The following is a 17,068-nucleotide window of genomic DNA, read 5'->3' on the forward strand; positions in this document are numbered from 1 at the left end:
AAGGAGTAATGGGTTTAAACTGGAAGAGGGTAGATTTAGATTTGACATGAGGAAGAAATTCTTTAGCGGGAGAGGGTTGAGACACTGGAACAGGTTGACCAGGAAAGTTTGTCTCATCCCTGGAAGTGTTCAAGGCCAGGTTGGAGGGGCTTTGAGCAACCTGGTCTAGTGGGAGGGGGTTGGAACCAGATGATCTTTAAGGTCCCTTCCAACCCAAACCATTACATGATTCAAACACTTAATTTCAGGTGCTTACTTTTACTTTTCAGGGTTATTTTTTTCAGTTGTGAGTCTGAGATTTGAGGTTTTTCTCTCAAATGCATATGAAGTTTAAAAATGGACAGTTGTGCTTTTAGAGGCGCTGAGTAAGTTGGTTCCCCAGCTCTGAGCTTGTGATGAGTTCATCTCAGTCTCAGCATGGGGGAGGGATGAATACAGACCTGTCCTCTTGCTGTCACTGCTCCCTGCATTTCTGGAATTCAGACCCATGTTGTCTTTGTGTTATTGAGCTGCTGAAGAAGCAGTCATCTCCTGCTGTGTTATTTTTAATTCTTTAGTTCTGTTTGTATGTTTCTAGGCTTCCAGAACAGGTTTGTGGCCACTGAATTGCAATAGTTAGCTTATCTTATTATTATATGTGCTTGACTTCCTTCTCAGTTTGTATGTACATGGTGGGTTATTGACATGTTCAGAAAACTTACATATGTGAGAGAATACGTGCTCTTATCTCTAACACGTCACCATTCACTCTAACGTGTCACTGTGCATGTGGCTGTAGCTGAGAGGTGTTTGAGTGGATGGCATGGCACATTTATTTACTAGCAGGAATGAATGAATGAATGGCTCTAAATCTCAAGAGCGTGATAGTCTGTCAGCACTGTTGTAGCCAGCTTGGTTTTGAAAAGGCTATAAAAGCTTTTGGGGTTTCACTGTGATTGGGAAAAGGGATAACAATGCAGGAAAACAGACAGTATGGTCGTGGCAATGTTCCTTCCTTAGAAGTCCAGGCTACAGAATTAAAGACATGGCTAGTGGCCAGGCCTACACAACTGCTTTAATCACTGAGCTTTGATGGAAAGCTCACGCCTCAGTAAGGCGTGTGTTCACCTCCAGAAGCTAGTGGGGACTGATTGTGCAGCTTAACAACATTAATCTGGCTTGTCTCTTGTTACAAGTGAAGATTCAGCTGGCTGTGTCCATCCACTGTGTGAACACTAACACAGCCTTCAGCTCTCACTGGAGATGGCAGAGGCTGCATATGTTTGTCTCTGGCAGGGCACTCCATGATTAATGATTCTGAATGGCAATGTTTCAGCCCTGCTCTGCCTCTCATCCTGCCAAGGCATCTCAGGTGTAAGGTGCAGAAGCTCTTGGTTTCTCCATGCCTCTTGTGTTCTTGAAATGTCCCTGACCTCAATTCTGCAGGCTTGCTTTCCTGATGGGTGGGGAAGGTGAAACCTCTGGCTCTGTTGAAATTGTTTTACACAAGCCAAGTCCTTTTACCAAATGACCCACAGAAGCATAAATGGAAGTTCAGAACACAGAAAAGTGTTGGGAGTCTGAGCAAAGTCCTCTCACTTGAAAGTCTCAATAATTGTTCAGCACAAATCAGATAGGCATGCTCAGTGAGGTTGGTAATCCTACATCTGTGAAATCTACCTCAATTGCTGGAAGTCCTTACAAGGCAGGTGTATGCAGTGCTAAATATTCTCTAGTGCTAAATCTTCTCTAGACTTCGGTACCTAGAGCTCCTTGAGCAAGAAAAGGCAATCCTTGCCTTGCTGACTGGTGGAACACCCTCTTCACTTCTGGGAATGCTGCAGCAGCTATCCACGTTTACATGGATTTTTCATAATTATTCACGGCATGAGCCCTCGCTTCTTCCCAAACTATTTGCTGCAGGGGTTTCCTCTGTGTGCAGGAATGGGCTTGTCTGGTGAAACATGTTCTGTTTTTCACCTTCAAGGTTCTCGAAGGGCCTTCCTGTGGCAGACCGCCGGGCCCTGTGGCAGCACGGAGCTGCTGGCCAGGCTGTTATCTTGAGAGCTGTTGTCTCCACGGTCTGTCGTTGTTTTCTCATGTCTCTGGCTTCCAGAGGTGACCTTACTGAAGGTGACCTCCTCTTCCTCTTCACATCCAAAGGGAATTTTATCTCAGGAGGATAATTCAGAGCCAGGCGTGGGTTACTGCAGTTGTGTGGATGGTGCCTTCATCTCACCACTGGCGATGATGCCGTAGTGATTCGTTTTGAATCTTCAGTCCTGGCACGGGGACAGCAGGAACTGCTGCTCGCGGATGGCAGCACCACAGCGGCCTGTCCTCGAGCCGCCTTGTGCGGCACCAGCGAACGGGCGTTCCCGGGCACCGAAGTCGCCCACAGCAGAGACCCCAGCACCGCGCACAGCAGCGCTGGCCCCCGGCCCAGAGTGTCACAGCGCGGGTCTGGAACGGGGAAGCTGCAAGAGGCCCGAGCGGCAGCAGGGATGCAGGGACGGGCTCCTCAGCCACGCTCCCGCTCGGGGCGGCCGGCGGGAGGGTCACGCCCGGCACGGCCCCGCGGCTTCACAGCCCGTGACCTGGCAGCGTCCGGCCGCCTCGGGCGGGGCTCCGCGGGTTGTTCCACCAAGCGACCGGCCGGAGACGGGAGGGAAGAGCCCGCCCGGCCCGGCTGCCGAGCGCTGCGCCCGGCGGAACCCGGCCTGCCGGGGCGCGGGGCCGCGGGGCCGCTGAGGCGGGCGGACCCGCCGGAAGCGCTGCGGGCGGGGAGGCGGATGGAGAAGCTGCGCAAGCTGTGGCGGGGCCGCACCATGACCTTCGGGGTGCCCCTGCTGGTGAGCGCGGGGCCGGGGGCCCGGCAGGAGGCGCGGCCTGGGGCGGGCCGGTGCCGCGCTCCGCCCCGGGGCAGCGAGCGGGACGCCCGGGGGACGGGGCAGCCGGGCGCTGGGGGCGCGGCCCGGGGGACGGGGCAGCCGGGCGCTGCGGGCACGGCCCGGGCCACCTGCGGGGCCCTGCCGGGGGCAGGGGGGCCGGCACCCCGCGGGGAGGGCTCTGCTGGTGTCATTTACGGGCAGGGGCGAGACACGCACTCCTGGTGGCCGGTGCTTCTGTCTCTCAGGCTCGTCGGGACCTCCAGGGTCCTGCAGGTGTGTGTGCCCGGAGAGGAGGTGCAAGGGGAGCCGGAGCCCTGGCCTGCCCCGGCTGCCGTGCCGCGGTGGCCTTTGGAGGTCAAGGAGAGGTGTGTAAAGCACGCTCTTAAAGGTGTTCCTAAATAAAAGGTGAGGGAAGTGCAGCTTGGTGTGTTCTCTTTAAAATGTTGCTTATGTGACTGCCTGACTTTAGCTTTTCAGCAGATTTTAAACTGCAACAGCAGTGTTGGTCTGATCATTTGTACATCTAAATAAACAGAAAGGATTTGAGTTAAATCTGTTGATAGGTTGTCCTTAAAGTGATAGGTGAGGCATAATTATGTGTGGACTAGGTGACACCCTAGAAGGAAGGGATGCCATCCAGAGAGACCTTGACAGGCTGGAGAGTTGGGCCAGTGCCAACCTCATGAAGCTCAACAAGGCCAAGTGCAAGGTCCTGCACCTGGGTCGGCACAACCCCAGGCACAAATACAGGCTGTGGGGAGAATGGCTGGAGAGCAGCCCTGAGGAGAAGGGTTTGCAGGTGGTAGTTGATGAGAAGCTCGACATGAGCCCCCAGTGTGTGCTGGAGCCCAGGGAGCCAAACACATCCTGGGCTGCATCGAAAGAAGTGTGGCCAGCAGGGCCAGGGAGGTGATTCTGCCCCTCTGCTCTGCTCTGGTGAGACCCCACCTGGAGTACTTGTGTACAGCTCTGGAGCCCTCAGCACAGGAAAGACATGGAGCTGTTGGAGAGGGTCCAGAGCAGGGCCACCAAGATGATCAAAGGGCTGGAGCAGCTCTGCTATGAAGACAGGCTGAGAGAGTTGGCGCTGTTCAACCTGGAGAAGAGAAGGCTCCAGGGAGACCTTGTAGTGGGCTTGCAGTACCTGAAGGGGCTACAGGAAAGCTGGGGAGGGGCTTTTCGCCAGAGAGGGTAATGGTAGGGCAAGGGGTAATGGTTTTAAACTGAAAGGGGATTGCCTAGGGGAGGTTCTTGATTCCTTCCCTCTGGAGATGTTTAAAGCCAGGCTGGATGAGGCTTTGTGCAGCCTGGTCTAGTGTGACATGTCCCTGCTCATAGCAGGAAGGTTGGAACCTGATGATCTTTAAGGTCCCTTCCAACCTTAAGCATTCTGTGATTTTGTGATCAAGTGCAGTGTGATAGCTGTTTAGATACCCCACTGCATGCATATATACCTAAAAGGCTGTCCAGAACTTTGCCGATTTCATGCTTAGACTGAATTTATTTGCTTTCTGCTTTTTAATGTCTTTTTTTGTTTTCTTGAGTGTTCTGACATGAATAACACTTTTCTTGTATGTTTAAGGTTGGACATAGTTTTAGGTTGTTAGTCCTGTTTATGTAATTACTTGAGGTTTGTGACTTCTCTTTCAAAATCCAAGCAACCCAGGCAGTTTAGTACTCTCCAGCTCAATTTAACCTCCATAGAAGGTTTTGAGAAAATACTGCATGACTAAATTATAGGTTCTTAGAGGTGGTGAGCTGGTGTAGGAAAAAGTTGTCATAGCTTTTCAAAAAGAAGTGTATCAGATTTGATAGTTTAACTATTATAGTAGATGAGAAGATATAACTGGTACACGAGATCTTGACTTTAATAAAGTTTTCTACATTACCTTCCTTGTGAGGATTGAACTTTGGAGAAAGTATGGCAAAGATGTGCTTCCTAGCATTTGTGTTCTCAAAGAATTGAAACAACATTATGAAATGATGTTATTTGGTGCCTTCCAAACTGAATGTTGTCTTAGGTGAGATGGGCCCTGCAGAAATAACGTGGGCTGTAATACTGTGAAAAAAGAGAAATAAGAAACTGAAACTTATCAAAAGGTAAACAAAACATGGAACAGCACTCTTCCAGGCTGCTCAGTCCTCAGCTGGAGTAATTTTGCAGCTTTATGGTGCCATTGTAGAGATGATGAAGACAAACTGTAAAGCCTAGAGTACAGTAACATAAAAGATACAGCAGACAACCCAGTGATAAGGAATGCTTGAAAGAACTGACTTAGTTTATTTTAGAAAAGTCTGAGAAGTTCTGTGTGTTATATATTTGGAGTGGTGATTGCTTTTCATAGTAAAGAAAGTACCAAAATAAATGAGCTTTAGATCAGACGCTAGGAAAATATTACTCTTTGTTAGCATGGAGCACTTGGTACATACTTAGGGTTTTTAAGGAAAGGTTAAACAACCATCTGGCAATGATGGTGTCGATTTTCCCAGTTCTGCTTCAGTACTGAAGGCAGGACTTCAGCTTCACATTCCAAGGTAGACCTGTGTTTGTCCTTTTGGCCCTCCTGGTGTTTTTGCATGATTTGCCATAGGTCGTAGCAGACATATTTGAGACTGGTTTCTTTGATTTTGTACTTCCTCACTTCATTCCATTTCTGTTACTGCAGAGACAAAATTATATAGGAAAATAATTTATTATATTTCTTTCCAGGGTTTCATGTCTCCCTACCTTAAAATTATTCTTCTCTATGAATACTTTAGAATTTTGTGTTGCTACCCAAAGGCTTCCCAAGGAGTTAGAAAAAGGAGAATTCACGCAGTTCTTGGCAGTTCCATAGCTGTGTGTTGAACTCTGAAAGCGTCTCTGAAGCTGAACAGAATTTTCATAAAAGATTGATTACAGGCAAAAGACACTGAATCTATGCACAGAATCAGCTGGAACATGCCTTCATAACCTTTAAAATTATCCTGAATTTGTTCATAAAACTGAAACCAAAGGTTTCTGTTACTTTCTTGCATCCTGTACATAATTTTTTTCATCAAACACGTACAGGATTTTCCTCTTCAGTACTGCTGGACTTTTCATCAGTGCCATCTTTTATTTTGTGGGGAAAAAGATCAAAGGGCTTTCATATCTTCCCTTTTTACAGTGCATATTGGATTGAAAAAATCTCTGTGTTGCTTTTTCTAAAGGCTCCGAGGTTAAAGAGATCATAATTCAAAGACAGATTAATGTCTCATTATACACATGCATGCACAAATATAAATTAAAATATTTCTTACTTTTTAGTGTAAATTATCTTGATCTTTTTTCTTTGTTCTTTTGGGCTTGGGGTTGTTAGAATACTTTGGTGGAGAAGGAATTTTCTTGGTTGATCTTGAAGCCTCAAACTGACAGCAGCTTTCAGAGGAAGATGTGTAAATCACAGTTTTCAGTCCTGCTTCTCAGAAGTTAAGACTGTTTCTTTGTGAGCACCAAAAAGACTGCAGGAGGTAGGAATTAAACCTGCAGGAAGCCTAGATTTGTGAATGTTTTCTGTAACTCTCTTGGTTTTTCTCTGTATGACATAAAACAGTGAGCATGCAGGAGAGAGTGATGTAACTTGGCATGGAATATCTTAATGGCCTGAGTGCTACCGGATGAGTAGTCCTAAAGCACTGGTAGAGATGGTAACATCTGTGTAGGTGTTGGGATAGTGAGCTTAGAGGTGCATCTGTGAAATTTGCTGTTACGACGAAGGACTGTGCCACCTCTCTGGTCGCTTGAACATCTTGGTCAGCTATAATGACCACTCTGTTTCCTGTCATGGTAATGGTAACTCTTTCCTTATGTGAAGCTTAACTTACAAGTCTTTCTTGTGAGACACTGAACATGTAAGGTTACTTCTCTAATGCAGTTAGAATGTTTGATGGTTGCTGGAAGTAATTTTTTCATACAAATATAAATGGTGATTCTAGATAATTGGGGAAATGTGTTTGGATTTCAAGCAGTAACCATTTTAAAACATGCAAAAAAAGTATTATTTTGTATGCTCACACTACTTTCCAAAACTTGCATTTGTGGTTCTTTCTCTGTCCAATTCTAGACAAGGGTCTTTCATACTCTCTATGTTGCAAAATGAATGTATAGATGCAGTTCCAGTTCTGCTGTCAACATGTTACATGGGAAAAATGCTGAGGATCTGAAGTGGCATCTTAGTAGACAGAAAATGTGGTCTGTGGCTCATTTAGCGATTTTTATTGCACACCTAAAATAAGTATACTGCACTATAAATGTAGTGCTGCAAGTTTCAAACTTGCACTTTGTTGCAACATTCTCTTTGTCGATAGCTGTAGATTTTTACTTAATTTTTCTGCTTGTTTTTTTTCCTCATCCTGTAATGGGCATGCTTTTATAAGTATTTTGCTTGTGCATCTCCTTCTTCTGGATCTTGTCTTTGGTGTTTTACCTGCATGCATAGTGTTGCCAAAAGAGAAGATGGGGGTAGTTTGGAACAGTGAAAGGTTTTTCTGTGAATGTTGCTAAAATCTATTTCCATCAGTTTTTGTGCACACAGACTGTACTACAATGCCATCTACATTACTGCCTTGAACAGTGCAAGTTTGCTTTGATAAACTGTTTGTCAAGAGATGCCAAGAGTGCATGTCAGGTACAGGACAAGAGAAAAGGCTGGATCACAGACAGTCCCTGACGATGCAGCAGCGATGTGGTCAGTGCTTCCAGGCACCATTAGAGAACATTAGTGGCGTCTCAGGCCCTTGGCAATGAACCAGCAGTCTCTCAACTTTTTTGACAAACAGAACAAGACACCTTTCAGGACATGAAATTATGTGGATTAGTTTTGTTCGCTGGTGAAGCCCTGACCAATGCTCAGAAATGTTTTACAAATATTGTGAAGTGATATTTTGCTGTGCTGCAAGTCACTGAAAGTTAAAGTTTTACAGGGTTAACCTGTAGGGAAACTATGCTTTTGTAATTTAGATTTCCAAATTTAAGTTTCCAAAGCTTGCTTTAAATGCAACATTCCTAATTAATTTCATAAAAAGCTGCTGAATTCTAAGTCCTGCTGTATGCTGAATACAAGGCACACTGGAGGATCTGGCTATAAAAGATGATATGAACACTGAGAAATATGGAAAATTCTTCTCAGAAGTAATCATGTTTCTGAGATCTATTGTTGCCATCAGTGTCTGTGTAGAAACGGTTACTACAGTATCTTGTGATACTGTGTGAAAAAGGATTACTACAATGAGCATTTTTCACTTTTAGATATGTCAGTGTCATTGTTAACATTCACATTATCGCCTGGAACACTTAGTCATATTGAATTGCAGAACTTCTACTAATGTCTATTGGTTGATGTAATTTTGCAATAAAATTTGACGTATGCAGAACAGTTTATTGGAATGTGAATATGCTTTAGAGAGATAACCAGAAGTTAACATTTGCCCATGAGAATTCTGATTTGTAGATAAATTGTGATTGCCTGTAAAAGTTCACAAGTATTGCATTTGTAGCTGAGAAAAAAAAACAAACACAATTTTTTTTTTTAGAATTTTAAAATGCTTGCTCCCAATCAGTGACTCAGAGTGTCACTTTGTGCTTCAGTGACATGTATTACAAATATTTGGCCTCTAAGCTTATGATGAGATACGCCTTCAACTCCCGCTGTGCTTCTGCTTTGCATCTCCTGTTCATCTGTGTGTGTTTGAATCCATAGTGGACTGTGGAGCTGTTTCTGACAGAACCACTTCCTGGAACTGTTTGTGCCAGAATGGAAGCCAGCGTGTTTATGTTGAATGGACTTCTATGGGATCCAGTTTGTGCAGTCTGAATGAAATGACTTCCATCCTTCAGTTGATTGTCAGACCTCAAAATTTCTCAGCTCATCTTTTGAATCAACACCTTAAACTTTTCTTTTGCTTCTTAAACTTTGAATACTATTTCCCAGATAAGTGTTAGAGAAACGAATAGGCACTCTTTAGTACTTTATATTTCCCCTCATTTCATTCTAAAATGCAAAAACAATGCATTTGCATTAGGTAATGCTGTTAGAATGGACTAATTTGGTGCTCAGGGAAACTGAGGTTCTGTGTTGAGCTTCAGAACAGGAACATGAGTACAGGGTTGCCTGTTTCCACTTTGTGTCTTCAGGCCTGCTCTGAGACTGCACCTTCCTCAAGAGATGGCGAAGGCAAAGATGTAAAATTAATGTTTCCTCTGTACATTCCTATATACATTTAGTCTCCATCCCCTGTCCAGTATTGTCAATAGGGAGGTATTGCTTGACTAGTGTGTTCTTTTTATGTTCTTTGTTGCAGGTTTCAGTTTATTGCAGTTTTGAGCTGGGCCTAACACATCACAGGAACACCAGGTTGGCAGGAGATGCAAACTGTTTCTCATTGTAGTGTACCTTGGCTAGTTTTGAAGCTGTGAGTAACATGAATGAATTTTAATAAGGAATGGAAAATTTGGATTTTAGAAGCTTATCAATAAAGAGAAGGTGGTGTTCGGAGGCTGCAGCTTGACCACCAGAGCAGACTTGGTTTTCACACAGCTGCAGTTGCTGAGTGAATTCCTTTGTCATCTGACCAACCCAAGCAATGTGTGTAATACAAAATGACAATGCTGTGGCTGAAAATGCCCCCTTTTTTGCTAATGCTCACATTGAGGAACATATGGGCTTCTGTCTCTTCTGCATTGTTCTTAGATTGGTTTCTATTAAATGAATTTTGTGTGCTTTCCAACCTGTTATGAAATGGGTATTTAACAACAAATATTTTATTTTGTTCCCAAGACATTGAATGGTAGGATTGAAATGATACACAGAGTTTTTGTTGTGCTCTGGCCTGTAGCCAGTCATATCTGAAATCTTTAAAATCATTGCTTTGAACATACTGTTGTATGAGCCAATACTGAGTCCATTGACATGGTATCTTTGGTCAAATTTAGTATTCTGCCCAGAGTTCTATGTGCTGTGAAAACTACACTCTTCTGCTTTATCAGTCAGTTATGATTAGCTTCAGTTTATACCAGCTGTTGTCCCAGGCTACCAGCATGTTATCCATGCAGTCATCTACTGGCATATTTCAACCATTTTTTAATGTAGTGCAGTTCAGTTGTTCTACAGTTTCTCAATTCTTGTATACGGCTGTGGGAAATAAGCTCTGGAAGAGTTAGAGCTGGCAGAGGGGGGCGCCGCAGGTTAAGATGACTTGCCTGGGTCTTTTCTGGGACTGGCAGCTTGCCCTGCTGCTTTATTTAGGGAACAAATAAGAGACTTCAGTCTTCTGGGCTGTCACATTGCCATCTTTCACCAGTCTTGCACTGCACATCCCACAGTTCTTTAAAAAGCAAACCCCCAAACCCTTCTCACCATGATCACTGGAAACTAAAATAAAAACCTTTATATGACTGTTCTAGTTTTGAAACTCCTGATGAATAGCTGGAGGGTTTTGCAGCAGCAGTCTTGAAGAAGAGGTTAGAAAATTATCATGTTCCTTCTCCAGTGATGTGTATCATAACATTTTCCACCACAGCATAATCTGTGTTGCCAGCACTAAATATTGTGATTTGGTTAATTTAGGGATTTATGACAAGTGTAATTTTGTAATCTGGCTTTCACAATTGGTACTATAGCAGGAATGGTTTTCTCTAAAAATAGGGACGCCTGTAATATGGCAGATTGCTGGTTGTAAAAGAGAAATAGTTTCTTGTTATTTTTTAACCCAAGAAACTGAAGATAGCTGCATTAGATTATGCAGAAAATTAAAAAAGTAGGGATCTGCTGTAAGTCCCAGGTTCTTCTTCTGTTATGAGACCTCAGTGAACATCTCACTTTAGTTGATGGCAAATACAAGTATTTCCCATCCTAAGATGCATTTCAAGGGATCAGTCTGATGCCATCCATAACTGATTGCATAACATACTTCCCAAAGGAGAAGCTAACAAATAGAATTTTAAATTGAATGTTATTAAATAGAATTTTGTGTCATTTTTTTTACATAAAACATTTATTGAGGTTGCTGAGTGTATGTGACAGATGGTGCTCTTATGTCACATCCTATCTTTCATTTTGTTTTGCAACATACAAGTCTTCCATGCATGCCTAATTGTATTACAAAATTGTAGGGAGTTTTGGTGTGCTTACTGAAACATAAAGGAATAATCTCTAGTGTGAGACCTTTAATGGGGGGTTGTGCTAGCAGTGCTATTAAGCTACTTGTTTTGGTGTTAAGTGCTGGCTAACTACTGTGTTTTATGGTTTTTGCCTTCTTAAGGTAATCTTCAGGTGTAAAGGAAAAACGAAGAAGTTATTTCATCCATCTGTTGAATGCATTCAAGTAACTGGACAGATGATGTTCAGGACATAATACTCTTTTTTTGCTCCATGTTCCAAGGCATATAAAATAAATAGTTCCCTTACAATGAAAGAATGCAGGTACGTTTGCACTTTTCAGCTTGAGTACTTTTCAGATGCCAATGCCTTCAGATTTTATGGTGTCAGTTAAGCATCTGTATGATTCTAAAATTGGGATGAAGAAAAATATATCTTAATTTTCATTATATGTGGTATTACTTTTCCCCTTTCAGTTAAGTGTAGAGTGAACTTGAGCCTGACTTAACTATAGTATTACCAACCTAATTTTTATTTATATGGCATCTTGTATAGCTTCTGCTGTCTCTTTTATGTCTGGGCTAGTGGATGGAACTTACTTGACTCCACTGTTGCCCTTGGCTTAGATTGAGCAAATTCATCCATTATAGTGTGTTTTGTTTTGTTTTGCTGAAGAGTGTTTTGCAAATAGTGTAGAAGTTATCTTTATTTTACAAATTGGGAAACTAGCAGTGTATGTGAGACATACAGAATGTGCAAAGCCAACAAGGTGGTAATGTTACTGGAATTTTTAACTTGAGTCTTATCCCACTTCTTTTTATTTTGACTGGTGACTCTTCATGCTTCATTGGTTGCATGTATGCATTCTTCCCTTTAAATACAGTTAACTTAAATGAAGGTAGTTAGGACATCTTCCCTAAATGTGAATAAAAGAAAGGAAACACATACACTAAGACTAGGATTTCTGCTCAATGCATTGTCAGTCACTGAGTCTTTTTCTACCTTTAATGGTGTTATAGCTGCATAAACTCATTTATACCTTCTTTTATTTTATTTTGATCACAGTTTTAAAAAATCTAATTGACTGAATAGCTGTCCATTGCTGCTCTAGCTTGTGCGGATCAAGGCAGTTCATGCTTAGGGTTGTCAGCTGACTGTATTGACATGCTTTTGGTTGATTAAATAAGTGCTGAATATGACTGATTCTGGTCTGGTTTTGCAGTTAAGTCTTAAAAGAGACTGTGTTTGGTTCTTTAGAACATTGGTCAAGTAAAATTGTAAATATTTTTTGTGTGTTATCTTAATCCTAATCTTCCAGCATTACACTGTGTAATATTTCAGTGGCATTTGTACTTTTGCAGAGCATCAATGTGCTTTGACTCTGACGCAGCCTAACTGATGTTTCGTTGTAAGATCTATCAGCCGTCACAGTATTGGAACTGTAAAGGCAGCTATTCTGGTAATGCCTGATCAGTGAAATATGCCAACCTGCCAGGCTAGTTATACTGTTTATACAGTGGGAAGAGCAAAAGTATATCATAAACCAAGTGGGTTTTTCCATTTAGTAGTATAAAGGTGATCTGAGCAAAATTAGAGTCTCAGGCCAAAATATATCTAAAGGAACTGAGAGATGTGTGTGTATCAACTTCTTTACTGTGTTTATAGCTGCAAATGTGAAATACAGTGTATAGTAGAGGGTTGCTGTGAAACAAGATGTGACAAGACAAATTGAGTAGCATGTGATTTATTTTGTGCGACAACCTTCTATTAAGTTCTCTTAGTTACAGTGCACACTGCATAGTTTTAAATTATGAAAGCTAAAGAATGTAATTTCTTTTTTTTTAGCTTGGAGCATGGCTTTGTAAGCCACAGTGTACCTTTTAATTGTGTTAAATAATATTTGGGCTATAAGGAACAGGCCACTTAAAGGTGTTCCATTTGTTCTTATTGCATCTCATAACGGTATATACCTAATGCAAGTTTGTTGTTGGGCAAAATAATTTTTAATTGATGTCAAGTAATTGCTACTTACTGCCCAGTTTAACAACAGTGTATTAAAAGCATTTCTATGCAGTTGCTTTTGCCACATCATACCCACTCTTTGACAACACGCTAATCTACACAAAGGCAATAAGGTGTAGTTTGTAACAGCCATAAACTTGTCTATAGCACTTCTGTTTCTGTTCATTAGGACTCAAAGTTTGTTAACTCATTGGCTGTTAATATTTAGCTTAATACAAGCTTAATACTTGTTAGGAGTTAAAGATGATGAGCTAATGGTAACTTATATTGAGGTGTCAACCATATTAAAATTGATTTATAGTATGATCCTTGAAACTTTCAGCATTATGTGCTACTATATCTTCAGGTGACAAATCTTCTGCTTTTGATTAAATAAATCTCAAATAATTTTCAGGATATTTTTAATAATGTTGAATACTTTATTTTCTGCTTCCTTTCTGCTTTGTTACCATGAGGAAGACTCTTTCCCCCCCTTTATACAATTGCCATTTTTTCTGCTGTGTGTTTTGATGATTCAATATTTGCAAAAGCATCATCAATTCCTTGAACAGTTATGGTACAAGTATGGTGCCGTCCAGTTTTTGATAGGTCAAGTTTCTAGTCACTGAAAGTTAAGTTGCTGCCACGTGATGATCTTCTGATTGTTTTTCTGAAATCAGAGTTATGTGGCCTAGCAGCTGGATCTTTGTATTACAGAATTTTGGTCTATTTGTTTCTAAGTATCAGATAAATTCTTAGCCTTACCAAAAGTGCCAGGTCAGAAATTTACTGTGGGTCCTCTAACTCCTGGCTATTGCTGCAGGGTTCCCTGTTCTGTGAACAGACCACACTAGTTCCTGGGTACCAGTCTGAACCGTATCATCATCTAAGTGTGTGTGTGGAGTGTGTTCACATGGTTGTGAATAGTTTTACCTGCATGATGGGAAATCACACAGACCTGGATTTTTTATTTTTTAGAAGGAATAAAAGTAGAAGGCTACTCCTTTTTCCTTTTGCCTTTAAATTGGATTAATATGACTTTGTGGCCTCAGTGACCTGAACTTCAGATAGCATACTTTTTGGAAAGAGCATAATTATGAAATTCTTGGACACAGGCTGTTGCTGCCAACCTACTATGTGGCAAGAAATCAGCCAGTGTTATGTAGAAAACATTTGACAGTGCAGCAACAGCCTGTAATGTAGGACTGTAACATTAAAGTAGTGTGATAAAAATAGGCGGTGTTTGGTCTTGGTTTGTTTTATTTTCGCTTCAGGTCCTTAAAGTGTCCTCATGCTTCCACCTTCCTTAGATATGTACCTCCAGATGTGAAACCTTTCGGCCTCATGTGTATCTGCCTTAACTGAGAACAGCAGACAATCTGTCAGGTCACAGTAGGAGCAAGAGGCCTTATTCTTCCACAAAGTAGCTAGATTTCTTAGCTAATTTTCAGGTCCTTAATGGTGTTTGTTAACAATACTTGATTTTTTGGTTACTCTGTCCATTTTTAATGGTAAAAATACATAGGCAATTTTATGATATCCCTGTGTCATAAGAAAGAACAATTTAACTATTTCTTTATGTGGATATGAAGTTTTTTTCCCCCATTTCTCCTTTTAATATTCTTGTTCATAAGCTTCATAGGTGTGGAGGGAATTGCAAGACAACTAAGGAGGCAATTATAAAAATGCAGGTGTGCTGGATTTGATTTCTTAGCCTATGTGGAAGTGGATCACTGAGCCACAGCTTCAGTCAGCTGGTCTGTTTAGAAGCTTAGTTAGATCTCTTACCCACAGATGTTAGAGTAAGTCAGTGTGACGTTGTCACTTCCCCATAGAGTTGGAAAATGACGATGATAAATCCTGTGGCAATGAGGTAAAGCTTTCTTTGCTGCATTTATGTCAGGAAGCCATATGGGGAGGGAAAGTAAGGGGTCAGAGTAGAGGAAGTCCCTAAATAATGTGAGCCATTAAGAGACTGTCTGTATGAAGGAGGAAATCTGTGAAATCCGGGTTCAGAGAGTGGAAGGCGGCTCTGGCTTTACACATAGTCCCTCTTTACCTATACATATATTCCAGTTTATTATTTTGTTCAGTTCCTGGTGTTTCTGTTGGAAGAATGGTAGGGTCCCTTGGTAAATAAATTGGGTCAGAATGCAGTGTTCTTTTTTTGTAATAGTCCTAACACACCTGTTTTAATTTTGTTGTTTTTCAGCTATATCTTGTTGGAGGATCGTTTGGACTCCGTGAATTTGCTCAGATAAGATACGATGTCCACAAACTGCATGGCAAGGTATCTGAAATTGTTTTATTTTAATTTAATTTTGGGTATGTACTGTCTTCTACAGGATGTCTAGGACAAGCAAGCTATTGGTATTGGGGATTTGCTTTTCACCACTTGGCCCTGGTCTATGGCTGAGGCTCTTACGCAGTGAGTAGTGCAGGTAAAAATGAAGGAGCTGTTGTGATGGTGAGTCCTTTCACCACCTTTGAAATGGATCACTGAATTATGAAGAATTTTGTTCCTTTGGTTGATCGTAAGTGGCAATTCTGAATCCCAAGGAAGAAGTGTTAGGAGGTGAAGGAGCTTATTACAGAAATACTGTATATGATTGAGACTAAGAAAATGGATATTTTAAAAGGTTCTGTTTTCAAATAATACTTGACATTGAGTATATGATGCTAGATGGTTTTCAGGGCTTGGCTTTGCATTGACTGAGATAAGCAGAAACCTTTAACATTGTGCTACATCCTGCTCTTTAAGCTCTGTGAAAGAAACAGAAGCTTGTCATTACTCAGTATATCAGAATGTACTACATGGAAAAGACTTTCTTGAAACAAGCTGGAAATAGCTTGCTTACTAGTGCTACTCATGGCTTCAAGTTTAACAGTAGTTCCAAATTGCATAAGAAGTGATCTGAAAGGAGCATGTCAGTTCAGCAGAAAGTAATATTGGCTTGCTTTCCCTAACTTTGTAATATGTGGGTCTGCCATTGCAATGCAGAGAGGCTTTCTGGTCTCAGTGCTGCAGACTTGCTGGTGCCATGAAGCTTTTTTAAAGACTATATGGGACTTTACATAAAAAATATTTCTGTGTGACTCTGGACATTGTGACTTTCTACTGTGGTCAATTTTTTGAGATCCTGAGCTTCTGAGAGTTTGTTGTACCTCTTAGATTCTTGTTCTGGACAGATACTGTAGTCATTCTTCATTGCTCCTTGTGTTGCATACCTAACTGTGGCCTTTGAAACACCATCTAGATAATCTTTAAGGTCCCTTCCAAACTAAACCATTCTGTGATTCTGTGTTGGCTGAGTACTAGCAACACCAACTTTGGTCTCATTTGTAGACAGAAAAATCAAAGGAATGTGTTCCATTAGTTTCTGTAAAAAGAGTTAAGAACAATTCTAATTCATTAAATAAGACAGCAAAAGAGATTAGAATTTATTTTAACTGATAAAGAGAAACAAACCTAATTTAAAGTGTACATGAAACTAAGAAAAAGAACATTAAGTAATTTAAAAACACTCTTAAAAATCCTGATGGTCATAACATCTGTTTAATTTTTCAGTGGTTAAAGTGTTTTTTGTGTTGTAGCAGAATATGCTTTTCTCATATAACACACTTTGACTAGCATAACTCCATATCAGAACAGGGACAAGCGCTCCTTTTGGGAGGCTGGGCAAATTGCAATAGGCAATTAAATAAATAGGATTTTTTTTGTTACAGTTACTCCTTTGGAATAATAACAATGTTTAATTAAATAACACTTTTCATACAGGGAGCTCAAAAGACTTTGTCAGAATTTAAATGAACTAAGCTTCAGAGCCTTACTGTCAGAAAAGGAACCATTATTATTTCCATTTTGATGCTGAGAAAATGGACATTGCATAGAGCTAAGCAACCCATCCAAAAGTAGGCTGGGATTTGTAGTGCTGAGTGCCTATCTTTTTGATCATGTTTTAAAGATATGGAAACTATAATATGCCCCACTTTGTAAGCATGCCTCCTAAACTTGTTTTCTTGTTAATTCGTCTGCTAGATAGACAGGACTTAGCCAATACTTTGGTAGTATGTTCCTAC

The 17,068-nt window shown here is 41.3% G+C and overlaps 1 protein-coding gene across 2 annotated transcripts in view; it reads left to right on the forward strand.

Annotated features, from left to right (window-relative positions):
* The first annotated feature begins 2,713 nt into the window (after positions 1 to 2,713).
* Positions 2,714 to 17,068, forward strand: part of LOC127385064 (cytochrome c oxidase assembly protein COX16 homolog, mitochondrial) — a 48,482-nt gene continuing 34,127 nt past the window's right edge. Inside the window, exons 1-2 of one of the 2 annotated variants that reach the window (XM_051620323.1) lie at positions 2,714 to 2,831; positions 15,201 to 15,278. In XM_051620323.1, coding sequence (XP_051476283.1) covers positions 2,772 to 2,831; positions 15,201 to 15,278 — 138 coding nt within the window. In that variant the 5' untranslated portion in view covers positions 2,714 to 2,771. Of the gene's footprint in view, positions 2,832 to 11,150; positions 11,312 to 15,200; positions 15,279 to 17,068 lie in introns of those variants that run through there. The other variant, XM_051620324.1, reaches the window with a different exon arrangement.

This window comes from Apus apus, chromosome 5 (genome assembly GCF_020740795.1).
Source record: "Apus apus isolate bApuApu2 chromosome 5, bApuApu2.pri.cur, whole genome shotgun sequence".
NCBI classification, from domain to species: Eukaryota; Metazoa; Chordata; class Aves; order Apodiformes; family Apodidae; genus Apus; species Apus apus.